Here is a 20,848-nt window from a genome sequence, read left to right as displayed (position 1 = left end):
CTTTAAATAATACAAGAAGTCCAGCTTTAACTATTATGAAGAAATGGCACATTTTACTACTTAGCACACTTTGTAAATTACGCAACTGTTAAAACATATGAGAAATTTATTCTCTTTTCAATAGACAATACTTACTCTCTGAAACAGGAGTTAAAGTGTCATCATCACTATCACTCCACCGCGATGAAAAGTCACTGGGATTAAGTCGAACTCTCTCTGTAACTGGTTGGAGAGAAGGTAACACAGACATGGACTGAGAGAGGTTGCTTTTCTGTAAACCTGGTTTGGAGAATAAGGTCTTGAACTTTGATTTTTTCTTTTCTTTCTCATTTGACTCTTCCTCACTGTCAGCCGGGGAGTGACTAATGCTAGGAACAATAGCTGAAGCTGTGTCTGGCAATCCATTGCCTCGTTTCCCCTTTAGCTTGTCTTTCAGCTTGCCAAATGGTGTCCGTGACTTATCTTTCATGGACAGATCAAACATGCTGGCTGTCATGTTGCTCCTCATGAATTGGATATCCACCTCAATCTCACCTCTCTCTTTTTCCTTCTTTCCTGGTTTGGAGTGAAGCTTGTACCATCTGTACAAATAAAGAACAGCAAAGGTTCAGCATCAGGGGCTTAAATATTTCCTACCCACCCTTTTCCCACAAGGTCTCAGGGTGCGTTACGTATAAAATAGTTAATTTTCAGTTCAAGCTAAACAGAGTCAGGTTCTCCGTGTAAGCAAAATGCCAGATAGGTCTGTAGACTGATATTAGTGGCATTTAGCCAGCAAATTCCATTTTTGAAAAAGAAAAGAAAAGAAAAAGTAAAGGGGAAGAGGAAGAGAAGAGAAGAAATAGCCTATTTTAAAAGGAGAGCATGCTGTTATGAAATAATTTATCCATATTACCACATGAGTCTCAGAAATAGTTACTCTGGAAGCATCATGCAAAGATTTCTAAAATGCTAAGGACGTCACTCCTGGAACAGAGGGTCTCTACAGATCTGTGATCAGAAACTGGTAGCCAGCATGCTACCAGTATGTTGGGCATTTTCCCAAGATGTCTAGAAAAAGTTTGTTTTCTCATCCAAGTGAATATTCACAGACATACTAACACAGGCATAGGCAAACTCAGCCCTCCAGATGTTTTGGGACTACAACTCCCATCATCCCTGACTACTGGTCCTGTTAGCTAGGGATGATGGGAGCTGTCATCCCAAAACATCTGGAGAGCCATTTGCCTATTTCTGTACTAACAGAAGATATAATTACAGCTAACTCGCATCTTATGTAGTAGTTACATTCCTGGCCACTGCACATAAAAGCAAAATCGTGTAAAGCCAGGAACCCTCAGAACCAGGTGTCTCGCTTATCTGGTTCTCGGCAGGCAGCACGAGGGCTCTAGGATGCTGCTCTGTAATGTTTCCTCCACTCTCCATTTGTTTGTTTGTTTGTTTGTTCTGCTCCACCCCCTGGCCCAAATCAGCAATCACGTAGGTAAAATAAGCATTGCGAGTTACCTATATTTCAATTTCACCTTTTCTGTCACAGGACTTCAAAGCTAGATTAAATGTGTCATGTGTCACATATTTACAGACTTTGTCTATAGCTTCATGGTTCTCAGTTAAGTCCTTGGAAGTGTGGTTCAATAAAGGGGATTACAATCATGAAATAATTATAAGCACCCTCACAAAACAAGTGTTTCTCCAGAATTGCTTTCTGGGGCCTCCCCCAGCGGATCAATGAGAACCATGCCAGGAAAGGGTTGATTTTGTTCTGTAAATTTATCCATTGTTCAGGGCAATGGGTTCCCCCAAATATTCATATAATTTTGCAGCAAGACACAGGAAAGTCTCTGCTACTAAGCCGAGTCCCATGATCGCTTAATAGCTCCACCTAACCTGTGCTGTTATGCTCTGGTATCATGCAACATCAGCAGGCCTTACTAGTTCATGAGTTATGGTATAACACAGCATGACCTTGTCCATTTAAGGTTATGCCATGAAGGCATCTGCGTAAAAGGTATCAACAGTCAGAGGAACTTTGTTTCTGCACTAAAACCCAAGATGCACGCCATCTTAGATTGTCTAACCTTTTTACTCCCTGAAAGGCACAACATGAACCAAGACAAATTCTGCAGAACAGTCTTGAACGGAGCTGGATACAGGAGAGGATACAGAGCTAGAAAGAGAGAAAATGAGAAAGTCATTACCAGGAAAGTTTTAGAACAGAAACAGCAGCTTATGTACAAAAGCATGCAATTTCTCCCCAAATATGGAATTTTCCGACAATATTTTCAGAAAATTGCATGCCTTAAAAGCATACATATCAAAACAGGAAAGGAAACAAAAGAGAAGAACTAGAGGAGGGAAAGCACTAGAACACAAGTGAGCGATGTTCCACATTCACATTTTAAAAGCTCATCATTTGGCCCAATTTCCTAAAACAGCGGATAGCATGGTGAAACTATTTCTAGACAAACTACAGGAAGTTATTGCATGGCTAAACGATTACCCTTAAAAAACAAAAACAAAAAGCACATACAGTACTACCACATCAGGGAAAAGGCCTGTCAGAAATAATGTCATTGACATCTAATTCTTTCAGCACAGTGACGTGTTTCTGTTTTACAAATAAACATCCAGTCTTGAGATCTGGCAACAGTTTCATCTAAATTTCAGATCTCCCTGCCTTCGGAAGAAAAAATATTAACTGGTCTGAATTGCATCTTTGCATTGTCTGTCCACATGTTAAGGGTGCGGTGTTGATTAGTGAGCTACCTCTCAATTGATAGATTCCGACATAAACCTTGAAGGTCCAATTTTCATCTGTAAAACTAATAAAATGCTTCAACTCTGACTTGTGCTGTTTATTCTAACAATAAAGTGTTATGAACAAGACATTTGTTTCTAACATACTTTGAATACTTATCATGGCTGTATAAAGCAGTCAAGACTGCCAAAGTAAACTTGGTAAGCCTGCTGGACTTGTTACGTTAAATATTTGAGTATGAGAGCTGCCATTATTCACAGTAAGACACTTTTAAAAGAGTTCTTTACAAACACTGTTTTTGTAATACACTGTGACTTACAGTTTTAAAAACTAGGATGTTTAGCTCATTCTAAAAATATGTTTGCCAAACAGAAGGGTATTATGCATTCTTACAAAATGTTGCTTTTTGTACTCTTAACACAGATAGCCAAGAATCATGGTGCACATACACATTTTAAGGGCAGGGTTTGTTCTACAATAGCTATGAAAGCAGGCACCAGTGGAAAATTACTATACCACATTATTTATTTTATCAGTATTTATATTTGAATCTATTGCTCTTCAGATGCGAAACTCAAATATCATTGCTGGCCAATAGAGCTATGTCCACAACAGCTCACCTGACAGTACTAGATAACTTGCTTGAATAGCACAATGTGGCTAAAAACCTACCTAGGAACCTGGATTGAATATTGCTTTTGCAATGAACTCACAAAGTGGTTATATTACACAAGTCAGGATGGGAATAACACTAATCTGCATTACAGGCTTGTTTGTAAAGAACAACAAGAAAGTGTACATGAGGCTATTTAAACTATATAAAATGCTAAGCAGATTTTGTTTTAATTCTTACTCACTGGTTTAAACCTTCTACTATTTAGTCACTGAGAATACAGCTCTTTAAGTAAAAGCAAGCAACATAAAATGGCACAATATGAAGCAGAACTGGGTAGGTGTGAAATTCCAAGGGCTATCAACCTATTAAAGAAAACTTAACTGATCATGAGTTTTAGTCAATTTAGTCTAACACCCTAAGGAAGTTAGATTAGCCTCAACCAGAGCCAGGGCCTTCTGAACACTGGCTCCGGTCTGGTGGAATGCTCAGTCTAATGAGACCAGGGCCCTGCGGGATCTGATTTCTTTCTGCAGGCCCTTTAAGACAGAGTTGTTCCACCTGGCCTTTGGCTTGGAATCCGTTTGATTCCCTCCCCCTCTTTATTTTTCCTTTCTCCTCCTGTGAAGAAGCTGCATCCTAATGTTTTAATGTTATATCTTAATCTTTTAAATTGTATTTTAATCAACTTGTTTTTTTATTATTGGTTGTTAGCCGCCCTGAGCCCAGTCTTTGCTGGGGAGGGCAGGGTATAAATAAAAAATTATTATTATTAGTCATGCTGGCCACATGACCCGGAAAAACTGTCAGCGGACAAACGCCACTTTCCTGGGCCTGTAAAGCGAGATGAGTGTGACAACCCCAGAGTCATCCGTGACTGGACTTAACTGTCAGGGGTCCTTTACCTTTTTTATTTTTTGAACTAGTGTTAGAAACTCAGATATATAAGCCAGTCACCAAATGGCACAATAAACCTTGGTTACAGTTGCCACAAAGGAATGTCTAGGCACCTTTTTTGTAGTGGGATGATTGACTGATATATTATTATTATTATTATTATTATTATTATTATTATTATTATTATTATTATTATAGTAAAAGTACAATACAACATCTCAATACAAAAGTATGGGGAGGGGATGTTTTCTACAAACAATGGCCAGCTATATATGGGGAAATATGTTATAAAAGTTGTATAGCAGTGCTAGGGAAGTGCCCTGAATATCCTGGCCAATACTCCTTTGAGTGGGTGGTGTGGGTTTCATTCCTCTTGAATCTAGCCTCGGTTCTTTAGAGTATTTCTTTGCAATAGGGAAGTGTCAAGTCCTAGTAACCTCACCACTCCTACCTTGTCCCATGATGTTTGTTTAGTGTTTATTTCCCTTTTCTCTCACTTCCTCCTCACTATTAATTGCCATCCAGTTAGTATTTTGACTGGAGGAGTAATCAGAAAGAGTCCAATTTATCAAATTCTGCTGTGGTGCTAACAGTTAGTTTCTAGCCTTGATTCGGCCAATCCCTTTTTCCATATCAAACTGAGTTAATATTTTATAGAACAAGACCCAATAACCTCCAAAATATAAAAGTGTTAAATTTTAATCAGCTTTTAATTTTATTTCACTCCATCCTGGTAACCAACATCTCTAAAGAGCACCCGCTGCTCAGTCCGCTGCAAACCAAGATTTAAGGAGAAGACAAAGGTGCCAACAATTAGGGGATTCATGATTATAAAAAGGTAAAGGTAAAGGTACCCCTGCCCGTACGGGCCAGTCTTGCCAGACTCTGGGGTTGTGCGCCCATCTCACTCAAGAGGCCAGGGGCCAGCGCTGTCTGAAGACACTTCCGGGTCACGTGGCCAGTGTGACATCACTGCTCTGGCGAGCCAGAGCTGCACACGGAAACGCGGTTTACCTTCCCGCTAGAAAGCGGTCCCTATTTATCTACTTGCACCCGAGGGTGCTTTCGAACTGCTAGGTTAGGTTGGCAGGCGCTGGGACCGAGCAACGGGAGCGCACCCCGCCGCGGGGATTCGAACCGCCGACCTTTCGATCGGCAAGCCCTAGGCGCTGAGGCTTTTACCCACAGCGCCACCCGCGTCCCTTATTCACGGTTATAGAGCCTCCTAAACTAGGGTCCATCTTCCAAAGGAATTAACTAAATTTATATCAGCTACTCGCCTTGACAACTTAATGGAACTTCCATGTTCACAAGCATTAATACCACTGAATATCAGTTGCCAAGGCAGCAAACTGAGGAAGAACTGGCGGTTCCACACCCTGCTTGCATGTTTCCTGGATGCATTGAGATAACCGCTATCTAGAGCAGGATACAAATTATTTTATTTAATAGATGTTTATTCTTCCCTTTAGCTAAAAGTAGGTTGTTAGGGAAGTTTACAACAATGGAATAAAATTAAGTATGCCAACTACTGTAGGACTCTGCTCAGGAAAGGTATCAACAGGATACTTTACAAGTTCTTCAAAGCTTGCTTGATTGTTTAATAGCCCACCTTCTTCCCCAATGAGCTCAAGATGGCATACGTGATTCTACCCTTCCTCATTTAATCCCCATAACAACCCAATGTTAGACTGAGAGCCAAGGTCAGTCAGTGAGCTTCATGGCTGAGCGGTCACTTGAACCCTGGTCTCCTAGGTCCTAGTCTGACACTAACCTTTACACCACACCAACTCTTTATATTATGCTGTAGCACATTATACTGCTGTTTATTTCAAGTTTTAATACAGTGTTTTTAAAAGTTTGATCCCGCCTCTGCTTGCAATGTTTGCTTATTGCATTTTTGCCCCACCCTTACTTCAAATAACTATGTATGAGTGACATACATAGTTTTCATTTCTCCATCCCATTTCATTCTCACAACAACCCTTGTGATTGATTAGACTGTGTGTGACTCGCCCGTGGTCTCCCAGTAAACTCTATGGACAACAGTGGAATCTTTACTAAAAGTGGCATTTTTAATCCATGATCCATCCTGTTAAGAGCTTAGCTTTCGCTGCTGTCAGATAAACAGCTGAGATGAATAATTCTCATGCGGCATGCTGTTTGACACCTGTTTGGACATGTGGACCTTGAGCCTCTGACATACATAGGTAAATTGCCTCTGAACCTGGAAATGCCATTTAGTCAGCAGGAAGTCAACATCTTCAAACAGAACTATACAGTAGTAAGGGACCTTGGATGTCATCTAGTCCAATGCCCAACGGATTCAGTGCAGGAATCTTGCAAATACACAGCTTCCTAAGCAAATGGGCATCTAGCCATTGCTTACAAACCTTCATAGGAGGAGATCTCACCAATTCCCAAGGCAGTCTGATCCGCCTTGAACTACTCATACACTTAAGAAGTTTCTCCTAACGTAAAGTCAAAACCATCTTATTTAAATGTTTTCAGTCATTGCATTTACATCTGTCATCTGGAGTAACATAGAACAAATCTGCTCCACCTTCTGCATCACAGTCTTTCAGTTATTTGAGAACTATTCTCCTGCCTCCTCTTAACCTTTCCTTCTCCAAGATAACCATGCCCAGCTTTTTCAACTGTTCCTCATAGGACTTGGTTTCCAGACTCCGTACTATTCTTTAGTCACATATCTGGCACACACAACAAGTGCACCAGAAAAGGAAGCCACCAGGTGCACAACAGGTAAAAAATATATATTATTGCGCCCAACAAGTTTCACCCCAGAACTGAAGCACAGAACTGAAATTAATTTTTTCAAGAGCGCCACTGAGGAGTGAATATAGTGATACTACTTATGTTGCCAAAATTACAATCCATTAATATACAAAAAAAAAAAAAACACTGAACAACAGAAGAGTAACTGAAATAGTCATAGTTAAGTCGGATTTCACCTGTCAAAGCAACTTTACCTCCCAATTAGTGTTCCTATTGATCACATTACCTTTTACAAAACCGATCGAGCGCAGTCGAAAGGCGGCAAAGCTAGATTTTTGCCCACCTTAGCTGGGAAGGTGTGCGGCCAAGACCAGAAGCAAACTTTGGGGGGTTGGGTGCGCGGCGGGAGGTGACACCTTCAGAAATACTTAATTTGGCCGCATATCAAGAGGAAGCCCAATGAACCCGGCTAATCCTATACTGCCACAAGACTCTGGCGCATGCTTTGAAGTTAAAGCATAGCCTTATCCGCATTCCTTCAGAAGTCCTGCTATGACTCCCTAAACAAAGAAGGAGCGAAAATCAGATGCAATTTAGGAGGTCTCTCTGGGCAGCGCCTGGCACCAGCCCCCTCCCTCTGCGCATGCGCCCCGCGCCCCAGCAGGTAGACTGCTCCTGGCAGCGGGAGCCCCACGGGAGGCCCCTCGCCCGCTCGATTTCCCCTCACCGTGTGCTTCGGCGGCCGCCCTCGGAGTGCAGCTCGGCCAGGCTGATCTCGGCGCGGCCCAGGAACTTGTCGAGGCCGAGCAGGGCGCGGTGGAGGACGGTGAGCTGCAGCACGGCCGTGGGCCCGGCCGAGAGCGGAGGCCCCCCCGCCGACAGGCTCCTCCGGGGCGGCGGCGGCAGCTCGAAGGTGGCCTCCTCCCGCCACACGGGAGAGCCCAGGCAGCGCTCGGCCACCGACGTGGCGAACTTCTCCTTGCCCAGCGCCATCACCGCGTAAGCGTCGCTCCCGCCGCCGCCGCCGCCGCCCTTGGCCTTGGAGCGAAGCCCCCGCGCCTGGAGCACCGTCACCTGGACGTGGGTCGGGGCCCAGCGGGGCCCCAGAGACGACGGAGAGCCTGGGGCCGACATTTCTTCGTCGTCCGCCTGACACCCGCTCTCTGCCGCTGCCCGGGAAGGACTGAGCGGCTTCCCTCAGGTGAGGCGATGAGGAACCCCACCCCAAGTCTCGCGAGAGCTTCGGCGCCCGGCCCCGCCTCTTTCCCCCCACTCGGGGCGCTTTGGACTACAGCTCCCATAATCCTTTGGGTCCGGGCGCACTAGGGGCTAGAATCTTGCAGGTCAATTGTAGGTCCAGTTTTCCCTTAAACTCAGTGATCTCTATATTTTCATGTTAAGGTGACTCGTGGGTCTTCCTTCCCATTTCAGGCTTGTTTCCCCCCCCCAAAATAAATATATATATTTTCCGAAACAATTATAAACCGTGGGCAACAATACCTGGGCGCGAGTCTAGTTATATGCAGTCTGCAGGCAACGTCTTTGCGAGCATATTCCTAAAAAGGCATGAATGGTGAATATAGCCTCTCCACAGGCAAACGGAAGCAGCTGATGGGAGATCATTGTTGTATTCCTCCTTTGCATATGAAAAGAAAGGAGGCTAAGTTTTCAACAAAGGCATCTTTTTAAAAAGCAACAGGTTCAAAGGGGATAAGGACCCTCTTGAGAACCGATACACTTCAGACGTTGGATCCGATATATCGAATGCCTAACCTCTTGTCGTATAAAAAAAGTAGTTCCTACCAGTGCTTCCCAGGGGGTACCCAAGTGTACACAGTACCGGCACGTCTTTTCGTTGTTGCTGAAAAGTGTCGCACTTACTGTAACAATTTCATGGTGAGTACTGGGCACCTATTTTTCTAGGGGGAAAAGCACCGGTTCTTACTATTAAATCTGCAAAAGCCCTAATCTCTTTCTCTGCTTTTTAAACTTCACTGCCCCACCAATGTAAAAAAAAAAAAAAAGACTGTTAGGGAATTTATTTATTTTATTTCCCACCATTTATATCTCACTTGATAGTAATAAAACCTCGGAGCTGTTTACAAAAGAATAATGATTCTTCTTAGGACTTGAGTTCTAAATAGATCTCAAATTCAAAGCTGGGGAACAACTGCTACAACAAAACTCATGCCCCCAAGATACAGAACCCCTAAAGCAGGAGTCGGGCAACTCAGGGCAAGGGGGGGTGGAGGAGAATGTGGCCCTCCAAGCCTTTCTGTCTGGCCCTAAGGGCTCTCTCCAGGTCACACTCCTCACTTGGACCTGCCTTGAACTTGCCTTGAGTGCTTTTGCCTGGCTGGAATGTGTCCTTGAACACTGATAAGTCCTTGCTTGGCTGACTGGAAGATGGAGAGGTGTGTGTAGAAATTAGCCTACAGGGCTAAGGCAAAATATACATTTGCTGCTCCTTCCATAGGACCCTTGGAAGGTTGCCAGAAAGGACAGAATGAGGCCCTCAGGCTAGAAAAGCTCCCCACCCCTGCCCTAAGGACTGAGATAACCCCATTGCAAGGAATCTCTGCTGAACACCCTTATATTATTAACACAGAGACAAACTTGAGAGAAAGAGAGAATTACTGTTGTCAGTTAACCCTTGAAGAATTATGATAGCATCCAAGCCTGAAAATCCATACTGCTTAATTTCTAAGAAGTTCCTTTTAACAGCAGCCCACAGAAATCATGTGAAGCTTTTTCCTGGAGATGTCATAAAGTACTGTAATAGGGAACAATTTGCCTGCTTAACTGTGGTGTGTCAGGCTGCTATCGATAGGCGCAGGAGCAGGGCTATTTATTTATTTTAACTAGCCTAAGTGTCAAGCTGAAATACAGATGGTGAAGCTGTTCTGATTGCTCCTTGATGCTGGGAAATGGTGTCTGCTGAATTTCGCCTGTGCTTTTCCAGGTAAATCAGAGGGGAAAGGGTGACATCATTTCCTAGATTAGAACATGCAGACTAAGATTAAGAGCTAGCTCTGAGTTCATTCTATGCATTACAGTGAATTAACTTGCCCAGACCCACATTGGGATTAGATAATAGTTGTTCCACCTCAAAGGGAGTAGCTTCCAGTTCTAGACAATTCTGAATGTATTGAATTTCTGTTCCCCCCCCCCCCAAAGAAAACAAATTAGACTCTATTTTGCATCAGAACAATCTTTTAAAAATAAATAAACAGGTCCTGCCGGCATATTGTTTGGCTGCTCCACAACTGAGCAGGTGACAAGGCTTTTATTCTTTGTTTCATCGTTATGGGTTGTTGCTGTGTACTAAATTTAAACCTTAGACTAAAGCTTACCTGGCAGCTATGTTTATTTTGCTGACACGATGGAATCCAGTTTGGGAACCAGAAGTTCTCACCCTTTTTTATGTAGTATAAATGCAAGCATTTTTGCCATCCAAGGGATTTAGTAGGATTTGGGGGGGGGGGGGCTATGTTTGCAGAATCACACTCTGTATTGATTAATTAAACCATACTTGTTGAAACTAACATTGGACCTGTTATAATATCACTCTGCCCGACTTCTGTATAAAAATGTATTACATGTGAAAACCTTATCTCAATATTTGATGCCTGAGAAGCTTTTTCAGTTGAATACTTAGTTATTTATAGATGGGACTGTTCTGTTGCTTGCTTATGTTGCAAGACAGATACAGCATAGCACAAAGCTGAACGCAGCACATTCTTCAGCTGAGTGGAATTTCCTTCTCTGGATTGCTAGGATGGAGATGTAGGGTTTTGGAAGAAGGTCTCCCTGGATGTGATTTATTCACAAAGTAACATTAAAGCAGGGACGCGGGTGGCGCTGTGGGTTAAACCACAGAGCCTAGGACTTGCCGATCAGAACTTCAACGGTTTGAATCCCCACGACGGGGTGAGCTCTCGTTGCTCGGTCCCTGCTCCTGCCAACCTAGCAGTTCGAGAGCACATCAAAGTGCAAGTAGATAAATAGGTACCGCTCCGGCGGGAAGGTAAACGGTGTTTCCGTGCGCTGCTCTGGTTCACCAGAAGCGGCTTAGTCCTGCTGGCCACATGACCTGGAAGCTGTACGCCGGCTTCCCCGGCCAGTAAAGCGAGATGAACGCTGCAACCCCAGAGTCGGTCACGACTGGACCTAATGGCCAGGGGTCCCTTTACCTTTAACATTAAAGCAAGGCACCTGTGAATGCATGCAATCCTGAGTGTATCAATCCTGATTTCATGTGGCTTTAATGTCATGCAGCCTCCAGAAAGAATATTAGAAGAGGCCTACTGGATCAGGCAAAAGGTCCATCTGTTCCAGCATCTTGCTCTCACAAGCCAGGTACCTATGAGAAGCCCACCAGCGCAACAGTGCACCCCCTTTCTGTGATTCCCAGCAACTGCTATACAAAGACATACTGCCTCCAAAAAGTGTAGGCAAAGCATAGCCCATTGTGGCTGATAGACAGTGAAAGCCTTATCCTGTATGCTTTTATCAAGAGGATGCAGCGGTTCACTTATGAGGAAAGGCTGCAACCTTTGGCGCTTTTTCAGTTCAGAGAAAAAAGCATGTTAAGAGAAGATACAGCAGACGCATGGTATGGAGAAGAAAGGTTTTTCTCCCTCTCCCATAGCACTTGTTGACATCGAAAGAAGCTGAATGCTGGGAGTTTCAGGACAGGCAAAAGAAAGTACTTCTTCCCCCTGTGCATAGTTAAACTATGGAATGCATTTCCACAGGAAGTAGTGATGGCCTTAGAAGAGCACTTTGCATTTTATTGTCATTTTCATTAACAAATGGATTCTCATGCACACTTCTCCCTAATATACAGTACATATTTTTGGTTGAAGGACTGCATCTTTAAGAGCTTGAGCTTGCTTTCCTCTCCCTCCTTCCTTTCATTTCATTTTCCTTGTGTGTCATGTCTTATGAGTCCGAGGGTAGGAACCATCTCAGAATTCAATTTTGTAAGTTGCCCAGAGAGCCTTTTTTTTTCTTTCTAAAGGGTGGGGCAGAAATTCTGTAAACAAAGAAGTGTGTGACAAAATTCAGTAAAGAGCAACTTTCTAAGGACACCTGTGTGCTAGTTTGCATACTGTTTCAGGAAGTGTGAATTAGGTCGGTTCACATCAAAATGCAAACTGCTCCAAATTACTCATCCACCTGTTCCCAACCATAGGTGTCACAAGTATTTGGGGGGGGGGGTTGGTTTGCTTAAAATAACAATTGAGCTAAAACACTTTTTCTTTGATCAGTGTTGGGAAGGATGTAGAGGAGCACTTGTTTATTGGAGCACGTGCTGCTTAACTTCCAGCCTTGTCCTAAGATTGGTTGCCAACAACAATCTCTACTCTCCCGTGGGCGGTGTATGTGTTGTCAAATTTCCAAGTTTTTTTCAAAGGAAAACAGAGAACATGGGCGGGATATGTTGTAAAGGACAATGAGCATCAATAGCTTCTCCCCCCACACCCAATTGTGTTGCTGATAATTTAGCACCAGGCGATCCTGTTCTTTCTAGAGAAACCAGGGAAAGAGCAGGCAGGTGGAAAGTGTGCCGCAGAGTTTCGGTGTTTGTTGGCTCATGGCTCTGATACGCTTTCGAAGGGTGTGGTGCTCCCTGACTCAAGAATGAGGATAGTTACTCATTTGCACATGGGTTAGTGAACAGTGATCACACCTGTTTCACATCCCTCCTGGCAGGTGCCCAGTGAAAGCCTTCTGTGCCCTGTGCTCCTTGCATACAAATCATTAGACTTGTGCTGAACAGGGAGAGCCTGGAGGCAATGAGGTACACTGTATTACGGACAGGTTGCTGGACTTAAGCTGGTGTATTCACTTCCTGGACAATGACTCTCAGGATGCAACTGCATGTCATCTCAGGAAGCCCATATACTGTGCTACAAACCTGTGTTCCCACACGTGGCACCTGTAAGGGAGAATCAGCAGGAGGGAGGAGTCCTTTAGCCCTCCCGTGCCTGCCAATTTTCCTCTGCAAAATGCCTCTCTGCTGTAATTTGTATTTGCAGGCAAGGATCAACTAGAGTGCTAGAACCACTCCTCTACCTGCTCAGGCTCATTCGAAATACACCTCAGATGTAATTTGTACTTGCTTAATTGCATGTGCTTAACCCCTACGGCACCTGCCAACTCTCATTGTATTTGAACTTGAAGGGAAGAATTGCCAGAGGGAGCGCTTAACTCTTCTTGCTCCCGCCAACTCTCCCCCGCTTCAAGGAAATGTCGGTTTCATAGCTCAGCCAGAGAGAAAACATTTTTAAGTGACATAGGGCAGGGTTGCGGAACCCATGCCTCCGCAGGACACTGTGGCAGGTGTAATGGGAGTTTATACCCAACAAAATATGGAGGCCCACAGATTCCATGCCCCCGACAAGGAACTACTCTATGAGAGAACCGAGAGGTGGGGGGAAGGAACAGGTTATTCTTCAACCTGCTAATAGTCACCTGCAGTGCCTCCTCCACCCCCACCTCCAAATGGGTTTGCCTTATGAGAAAACCCAGAGGGCAACCTGGATTATGAGGGGGCAACCATAACTTTTTATTCACCTGCCTGTCCCAATCATATATAAAACAAGCTACCGGTATGTGGTGTTGCCTGTGGTTGGCATAAAAAAAGAGTACGTGACAAGGTGCCTGTCCTCTCTCCAGCATAGTCTGTTAACCTATCATTCTGCTGTATTCCAAAATCTTCTTAATCATTATTTTAAAACTGAAACATCAGGAAATGCCTTTTTAATCATCACCATCAGCACATCACCATCACCATAATGCAGAGAGTCTTGTGGCACTTGAAGGACAACCAGATGCATTACGGCAAAAGCCAAGGATAGCCAATGGTGTCCTCCAGATGTTGATGGATACCAACTCCCATCAGCCCCTGCCAGGATGGCCAGTGGTCAAGGATGGTGGAAGTTGGGAGTTCAACAACATCTGAAGGGCACCGTATTGGCTAACCCTGGCACAAACTTTCTAGTCCATGGAAGCCTATACCATAATAAACTAGTTTTCAGAGTGGTGACTCCATTAGGCTTACTGCAAAAGATTAGCATGACGGATTGATATACTGTGTGTGTGTGTGTGTGTGTGTGTGTGTGTGTGTGTGTGTATACTTGCACAAGCTTTCCTTGTGAGAGGAAGCCAGGGAGCCAGTGTGGTGTAGTGGTTCAGAGTGGTGGATTCGTAATCTGGTGAACTGGGTTCGCATCTCCGCTCCTCCACATGCAGCTGCTGGGTGACCTTGGGCTAGCCACACTTCTTTGAAGTCTCTCAGCCCCACTCACCTCACAGAGTGTTTGTTGTGGGGAGGAAGGAAAAGGAGAATGTTAGCCACTTTGAGACTCTTTAGGGTAGTGATAAAGCGGGATATCCAATCCAAACTCCTCCTCCTCCTCTTCCTTCCGTGAATACCTTCTCCTCAGTAGCTACCCACTTGACTGGCAAGAGGTTATGGAATGCCTTTGAATTGCTTCAGCTATTGTTGAATCAGTACAGAGAAATCTACTGTGGGAGTAAACATTCTTCTGAGCATTCTTCATGCTTTAAAAAAAGAAAAGCAAACAGCTAGGGTTTATTTACTTTACTAACACACCCAGATTCGGAAGCTGGTGCAGGCCAGGCAATAGTCAGGTAAATAAATACAGAACAGATCAAAGCCTTGAGCATTGTAAATAGTGGCGACAAACCTAGGAAGCTGCTTTGTGTCGCCTAGGGAGAAACAGTAAGAGCAGTTTGATGATGGAACTAGAATGGCAGCCAAGGTGGTATGACTGAGCTGAAGTCTGTCGAAGGAAGTGCTGAGCTTAGCCTCTGCTCCTTCCAGTCCTCCTACCTAAGATGACTGCTTCCTGTTTGCTATTTCACTAATATATGCATTTTTATGTACAGTGGTACCTTGGGACGCGGGTGGCGCTGTGGGTAAAACCTCAGTGCCTAGGACTTGCCGATCGCATGATCGGCGGAGCTCCCGTCGTTCGGTCCCAGCTCCTGCCCACCTAGCAGTTCGAAAGCACCCTTAAGTGCAAGTAGATAAATAGGTACCACTTTATAGCAGGAAGGTAAATGGCGTTTCCGTGTGGTGCTCTGGTGCCGGTTCGCCAGAGCAGCTTCGTCACGCTGGCCACGTGACTCGGAAGTGTCTGCGGACAGCACTGGCTCCCGGCCTCTAGAGTGAGATGAGCGCACAACCCTAGAGTCTGTCAAGACTGGCCCGTACAGGCAGGGGTACCTTTACCTTACCTCGGGTTAAGTACTTAATTCGTTCTGGAGGTCTGTTCTTAACCTGAAACTGTTCTTAACCTGAAGCACCACTTTAGCTAATGGGGCCTCCTGCTGCCGCCGTGCCGCCTGAGCATGATTTCTGTTCTCATCCTGAAGCAAAGTTCTTAACCCAAGGTAATATTTCTGGGTTAGCGGAGTCTGTAACCTGAAGCTTATGTAACCCGAGGTACCACTGTACACTTTAGCATACTATATAGGTCTACATTGCAATAGAGTTGGGCGGCAGCATTTGGAGGAGAACCGAATCGCTGCATAAATTCCTCACAGTCCTGTTCTGGTCTTGCAAGGGACTGGGCAGCAAAGCAGCAAGGTGAGGCATCGTCACACCATGGAGTGGCTAACATGGCTCCAACAAAGGCAAGACGCACTAATGGTTTGAGTCAGTATGTAGTCTAGTGATTAGAGTGTTGGGTCTAGGACCTGGGGTGCAAATGGTTCAAATCCCTTCTCAGCCACAATTCTCATGGGTTGAAGACCTTGGGGCCAGTCAACGTCTACCTAACCTACCTCACAGGGTTCTTCATCATCAAACCTTTTATTGGCATCACATACAAACATCCAAAACAAATCAATACAGAATTGCCACTTCCCCAGTGGCACAAAACATCTGCTAAAAGAAAGGAGGCAGAGCAGTCTATCGTCACATCTCTTGGTCTCCAGGGAGATCAGACGTCTGCAGTGTATTTTGACGACAAAAAAAACCAAATAGAGATATTTGGCCACTAACTTGGTGAGCTCATGATCATTCCACAGTAATAGAAAATATATGACCTCCGACTCTGGTTTCCATTTAGGGATACAGAGTTGATCGAGAAATTGCTGGCGGAGATCAGCATATAATTTATAATTGAGAACCATATGTGTAAGGGCTTCCACCAGGTGGTCTTCACATGGGCAAGTTCTTTCTCCTTCCACCACACAGGGTTCTTGTGAGGATAGTATGGGGAGGGTGAGAACCATGCATCCCACTTGGGACTCCTTACAGGAAAGGTGGCCTGTAAATATAATAAGTTTATGAATAAATTCTCGCTTCATAGTGTCTACTTGGCAATTTCCATTCACCTTTCATTTATTTTATCTTGATCATTGCATTTAGCTGAACACCTGAGGCAATGCCCTTACACATATTTTCTCTTGTGCATCACTCAGAATCCCAGCCCACATCAATAAGCGTCCCTTGTCATTTTGCCTTCCCTTGAGGGCCTGTGGCCTTTCGAGAAAGAGTCATCTGAACCATGAAGAAAGCCTGTCAGGGTGTACAAGTCAGGCGTCTGATGCTCAGCAGGTGTGGCGATGGTGCAAAGCTATTTAAAAAATATAAAGGGGAGGGAGGAAGAAGTAATCCTGTTAGCTTGCTGGTGGCTTCTGCTGTTGCACTCAGATCCTGCTTGGGAGCTCCTTATTGGCACCTAACTGGTCATGAAGAGAACACAATGCAGAAATATATATAGGTCTTTGGTCTGATTCAACAGGGCTCTACTATGGTACTTATGGCCCCCAGGTGTAGGATTTGGGAAGTCACTCTACGTTAGCATAAGAGGAGCCCTGATGGATCAGACCAAAGGCCCATCTAGTCTAGCATCCTGTTCTCACAGAGGCCAGTGAGATGCCCAGGGCAAGCCCACTAGCAGGACCCAAGGGCAACAGCATCCACCTCACTTAACAAAAGCAATTAAAGGTGTTCAGCAGGTGTAAGAAGTAAGGACACCCCCAGCATCAGAGGCAGTATACCTCTGATAACCATTTGCCAGAAAAAGAAGAAGAAAAAGAAGAAGAAGAGTTTGGATTTGATATCCCGCTTTATCACTACCCGAAGGAGTCTCAAAGCGGCTAACATTCTCCTTTCCCTTCCTCCCCCACAACAAACACCCTGTGAGGTGAGTGAGGCTGAGAGACTTCAGAGAAGTGTGACTAGCCCAAGGTCACCTAGCAGCTGCATGTGGAGGAGCAAGGAAGCGAACCCGGTTCACCAGATTAGGAGACTACTGCTCTTAACCACTACACCACACTGGGGGAAACTATTGCCTTGATGTCCTGCTTGGCCACTGAGAGAAGCAGAATATTGGGTGGGATGCAGCAGGGTTCTTAGGTTCTTGTGTTCCCCTTAGGTAGATATAGGTCATTGGAGATACGTAGTGTTACCTTTGGTGTGATATGTCCTGTTACCTAAGCATGTGCTAAATGGCATGGCTGAGTGTCAACAAAGGAAATCTTTCACAGACTTGAATGGATTGCCTGATTTCTGACTGTTGACCTGTTTTGGGAACAAGAATGCAAGTATCTTAAGTCCTGATACAGAGGGTACAATGTAAAGTTGGGCAGTGGGTTGGAGATGTCTAGGTCATAGCTTCCAGTTTCCATGAATCAGAGGTCCTGCCACTATAGGAGGCAGCACGTACACATGCTAATGAGTGTATGCACTGCATGTGCAATCCATACTCAAAGAAAATGGAGGGCATGGATCATGCGTTTGGATGTGCCAGTATGCAGTAGAGACTTCCATATTATAATTTGTCCATATCCTTGAGCAGATTTGTTCAAGATTTGCCCAGAGCTGAATGCAGTACTCCAGATGAGATCTGGCCAATTCAGGAGAAAGCAGAGCTATTGCCTGTGGTTTTGTTAATGCACCCTAAAATGCACTCGTCATTTGCAGCAGCCATATCACATGTTTTGCCCAATAGCTCTTTGATAATAGTATTTGTTTGAAATACTCCAGATAAACCTAATCACAGTTCTGCACATTTCTGCTATGTCAAACACATCAACCAAAAAGGGACAAAAAATTCTTCTCATCTATTTTTTCAGCTTTTGGGGGCTATTGTCCTCAGACCTGACTTCTGCACTGAGAGTGGTTTGATCAATTCTTCGTTTTTCTTTGTGCACCATCAAAGTTTGATTCAGCCTTCCCTTATTCAGACAATGGATTGAACAAATCTGTAATGTAAACCACTTTGAGTAAAGTTATTAATAAATATAAATCATCATATCTTTAAAATAATGGAAAATTGTTTGCCATAGTAGGACAGGGCAAGTAACTAAGGCAGAGCTTTCCTAACTGTGTGTCAGGACACATTAGTAGCGTGTCGGCTGCAGTGTGAGGGTATGTCACGTGAACACTCCCTGCACTCCTCCCGGGGCTGGAAAGGGGTTAGTATAACCTCCGGTTTGCTAGTAAAACTGGATTACTGTGTCACTAAATGATGCATGTCTAAAAAGTGTTTCACCAACATGAAAAGTTTGGAAAGCTCTGAACTAAGGAATGGTAATGAAGGGGACATGGGTGGTGCTGTGGTCTAAACCATTGAGCCTCTTGGGCTTGCCAATCAGGAGGTCGGCGGTTCGAATCCCCATGACAGGATGAGCTCCCATTGCTCGGTCCCAGCTCCTACCCAACCTAGCAGTTTGAAAGCACCCCAAAAAGTGCAAGTGGATAAATAGGTACCGGTCTGGCGGGAAGGTAAACAGTGTTTCCATGCGCTGCTCTGGTTTCAGTGTTTGGTTGTGCCAGAAGCGGCTTAGTCATGCTGGCCACATGACCCAGCAAAAACTGTCTGCAGAGCAGACAAACGCCAGCTCCCTCAGCCTGTAAAGCGAGATGCGTGCCGCAACCGGAGTCATTTGCGACTGGTCTTAATTGTCAGGGGTCCCTTTACCTTTACCTTTTAATGAATATAGGGCTGGGTGGGTTAGTCTTTTGCTTGGGACCCATCAGTAACATATTGTTGTTCATGTTGCTTTTCTCCAGGTGGTGAGAACCTAAGTTTCCTTTGGAAATGAGAGCATGTGAGACATCTTGGTATTAGATGATAATAAGGTTTATTTGCACATATATACAGGGGGAGCATAGGAGGAGCATCACAGCACTAAACATTGCAACAGATGCCTTATGAGTTCACTGTTCCCCAAGAGATTTCTAGGGAAACCACCAGACCTATCATGATTTTTTAGAGAAAGTAGATTTGCCCTTTGTGCCCCAATCTACCCCAGTTACAACCATCCCACCTGCTTTCTTTGTTCACACTTACCACATGTGCAGCTTACTGGTGATCTTCACATGGCCCTCCCTGGAGGTCTTCAGTGTGGCCCATGCAGTGCCCATGCCAGCCCTGCCGCCAAATTCATTCTTGCAAAATTACAACGAGAGAAAAGCACTTTGCAAGTGATAAGTCTTGGTTGTCTTTACCTCTGCATAATGTTGGCTTTCCTGCCTTCCACAATGGGCACCATGCACTATTAGCCAGATCTAACCGTGGAGGAAAGGATGAGGGAGATCACTGATAGATATTTATTTGCACCAGCAACAAGCCATTGCAATTTGTGTGCAAAGTACCGTACATACATATGTAAGACAATAAAGCAGATGAAATTGTTAAACTAAGTTAAAAATTATACATTTAAAAACTCAAGGCGCATATTGTGGACCTTATTTTAACAACAGTTGCTGGAAATGCTGTGGTGTTTGCCATCACCAGCATACCTTGATCCACAAGAGAAAACAGATGGAGTGTGTGGGTCTGAATGAGCCCAGGCCTCACCCACCACCAGCTGGAACATGGTACCTGATCACCAACCCTTGGGGCCAAATTCCTTCTCACCCCTGCCTTACACAGACCAAATTACCGTACTTTTTGCTCTATAAGACTCACTTTTTCCCTCCTAAAAAGTAAGGGGAAATGTGTGTGCGTCTTATGGAGCGAATACAGCCTGCACAGCTATTCCAGAAGCCAGAACAGCAAGAGGGATTGCTACTTTCACTGCGCAGCGATCCCTCTTGCTGTTCTGGCTTCTGAGATTCAGAAATTTTTTTCTCTTGTTTTCCTCCTCCAAAAACTAGGTGCGTCTTGTGGTCTGGTGCGTCTTATAGAGCGAAAAATACGGTAATTAATTCCACAGTAGGGGCAGGGCAGGGAAATGAGTCGAGATGATGTATCTGTATGATGTATTTGTATCCCACTTTTTAAGCAAGAAATGATGCGCTCAGAGCTGCTCACAATAGCATTAAAAAACAAAACACTGCAAACACTGTAATATCAAATGCAATAGCATATAAAGCAAACAACACCACCAAATTCATCAAAACAATCGATACAGTTCAACAAAGTCATAGGCTTCCTAAAATGCTGTCTTCTTCCAGAAAAGACCAGCCAGCCAGCATTCTCCATTGCAAGGAAAAAAACCTGACTACCCAACCAGAGCCACTAGGATAGTTTCTGGCAGTTCTACCAGTTAATCCAGTTTGGCAGACTGTTAACAGTCATTAACAGCCAAGAATCACGGGGCTAAAAGGGGCTCCGAGTTTGAGGTCACCCAGCTCATCAGTCCCTAATCTCACTTCAATGTCTGAAAATCTTTGACACACCACCACCAACATATTGCACTGTTGAAAGGGAATCATGGAAATAGCACACAGAATTCAACATTTGGAGAAAACCAGGGATACTGGCCCCTAAATGAAACTCTTCCCCAAATCCCCCCACCCTGATCCTACTGTAATTCACTGAGCAATCACCACCTTTTGCAATCACTTG

General features: G+C 44.5%; 2 protein-coding genes across 6 annotated transcripts in view; both read right to left on the bottom strand.

The window, feature by feature from the left end:
* The window catches only part of RAB11FIP1 (RAB11 family interacting protein 1), a 60,426-nt gene extending 52,183 nt beyond the window's left edge, over positions 1 to 8,243 (bottom strand). Inside the window, exons 1-2 of one of the 5 annotated variants that reach the window (XM_083713438.1) lie at positions 7,732 to 8,243; positions 136 to 581 (exon numbers count right to left, since the gene is read on the bottom strand). In XM_083713438.1, coding sequence (XP_083569564.1) covers positions 136 to 581; positions 7,732 to 8,138 — 853 coding nt within the window. In that variant the 5' untranslated portion in view covers positions 8,139 to 8,243. The remainder of the gene's footprint in view (positions 1 to 135; positions 582 to 7,731) is intronic. The other 4 variants (XM_083713437.1, XM_083713436.1, XM_083713439.1 and 1 more) reach the window with 4 other exon arrangements.
* The window catches only part of LOC310832095 (beta-4C adrenergic receptor-like), a 685,807-nt gene that overhangs the window by 563,884 nt on the left and 101,075 nt on the right, over positions 1 to 20,848 (bottom strand). The gene's annotated exons all lie outside the window — the stretch shown is intronic.

Source organism: Podarcis gaigeae (assembly GCF_964106915.1).
Source record: "Podarcis gaigeae genome assembly, chromosome: 15".
Classification (NCBI taxonomy): domain Eukaryota; kingdom Metazoa; phylum Chordata; class Lepidosauria; order Squamata; family Lacertidae; genus Podarcis; species Podarcis gaigeae.
Note: the sequence above shows the minus strand (reverse complement) of the source record. Positions and strands in the feature narration are given on the sequence as shown.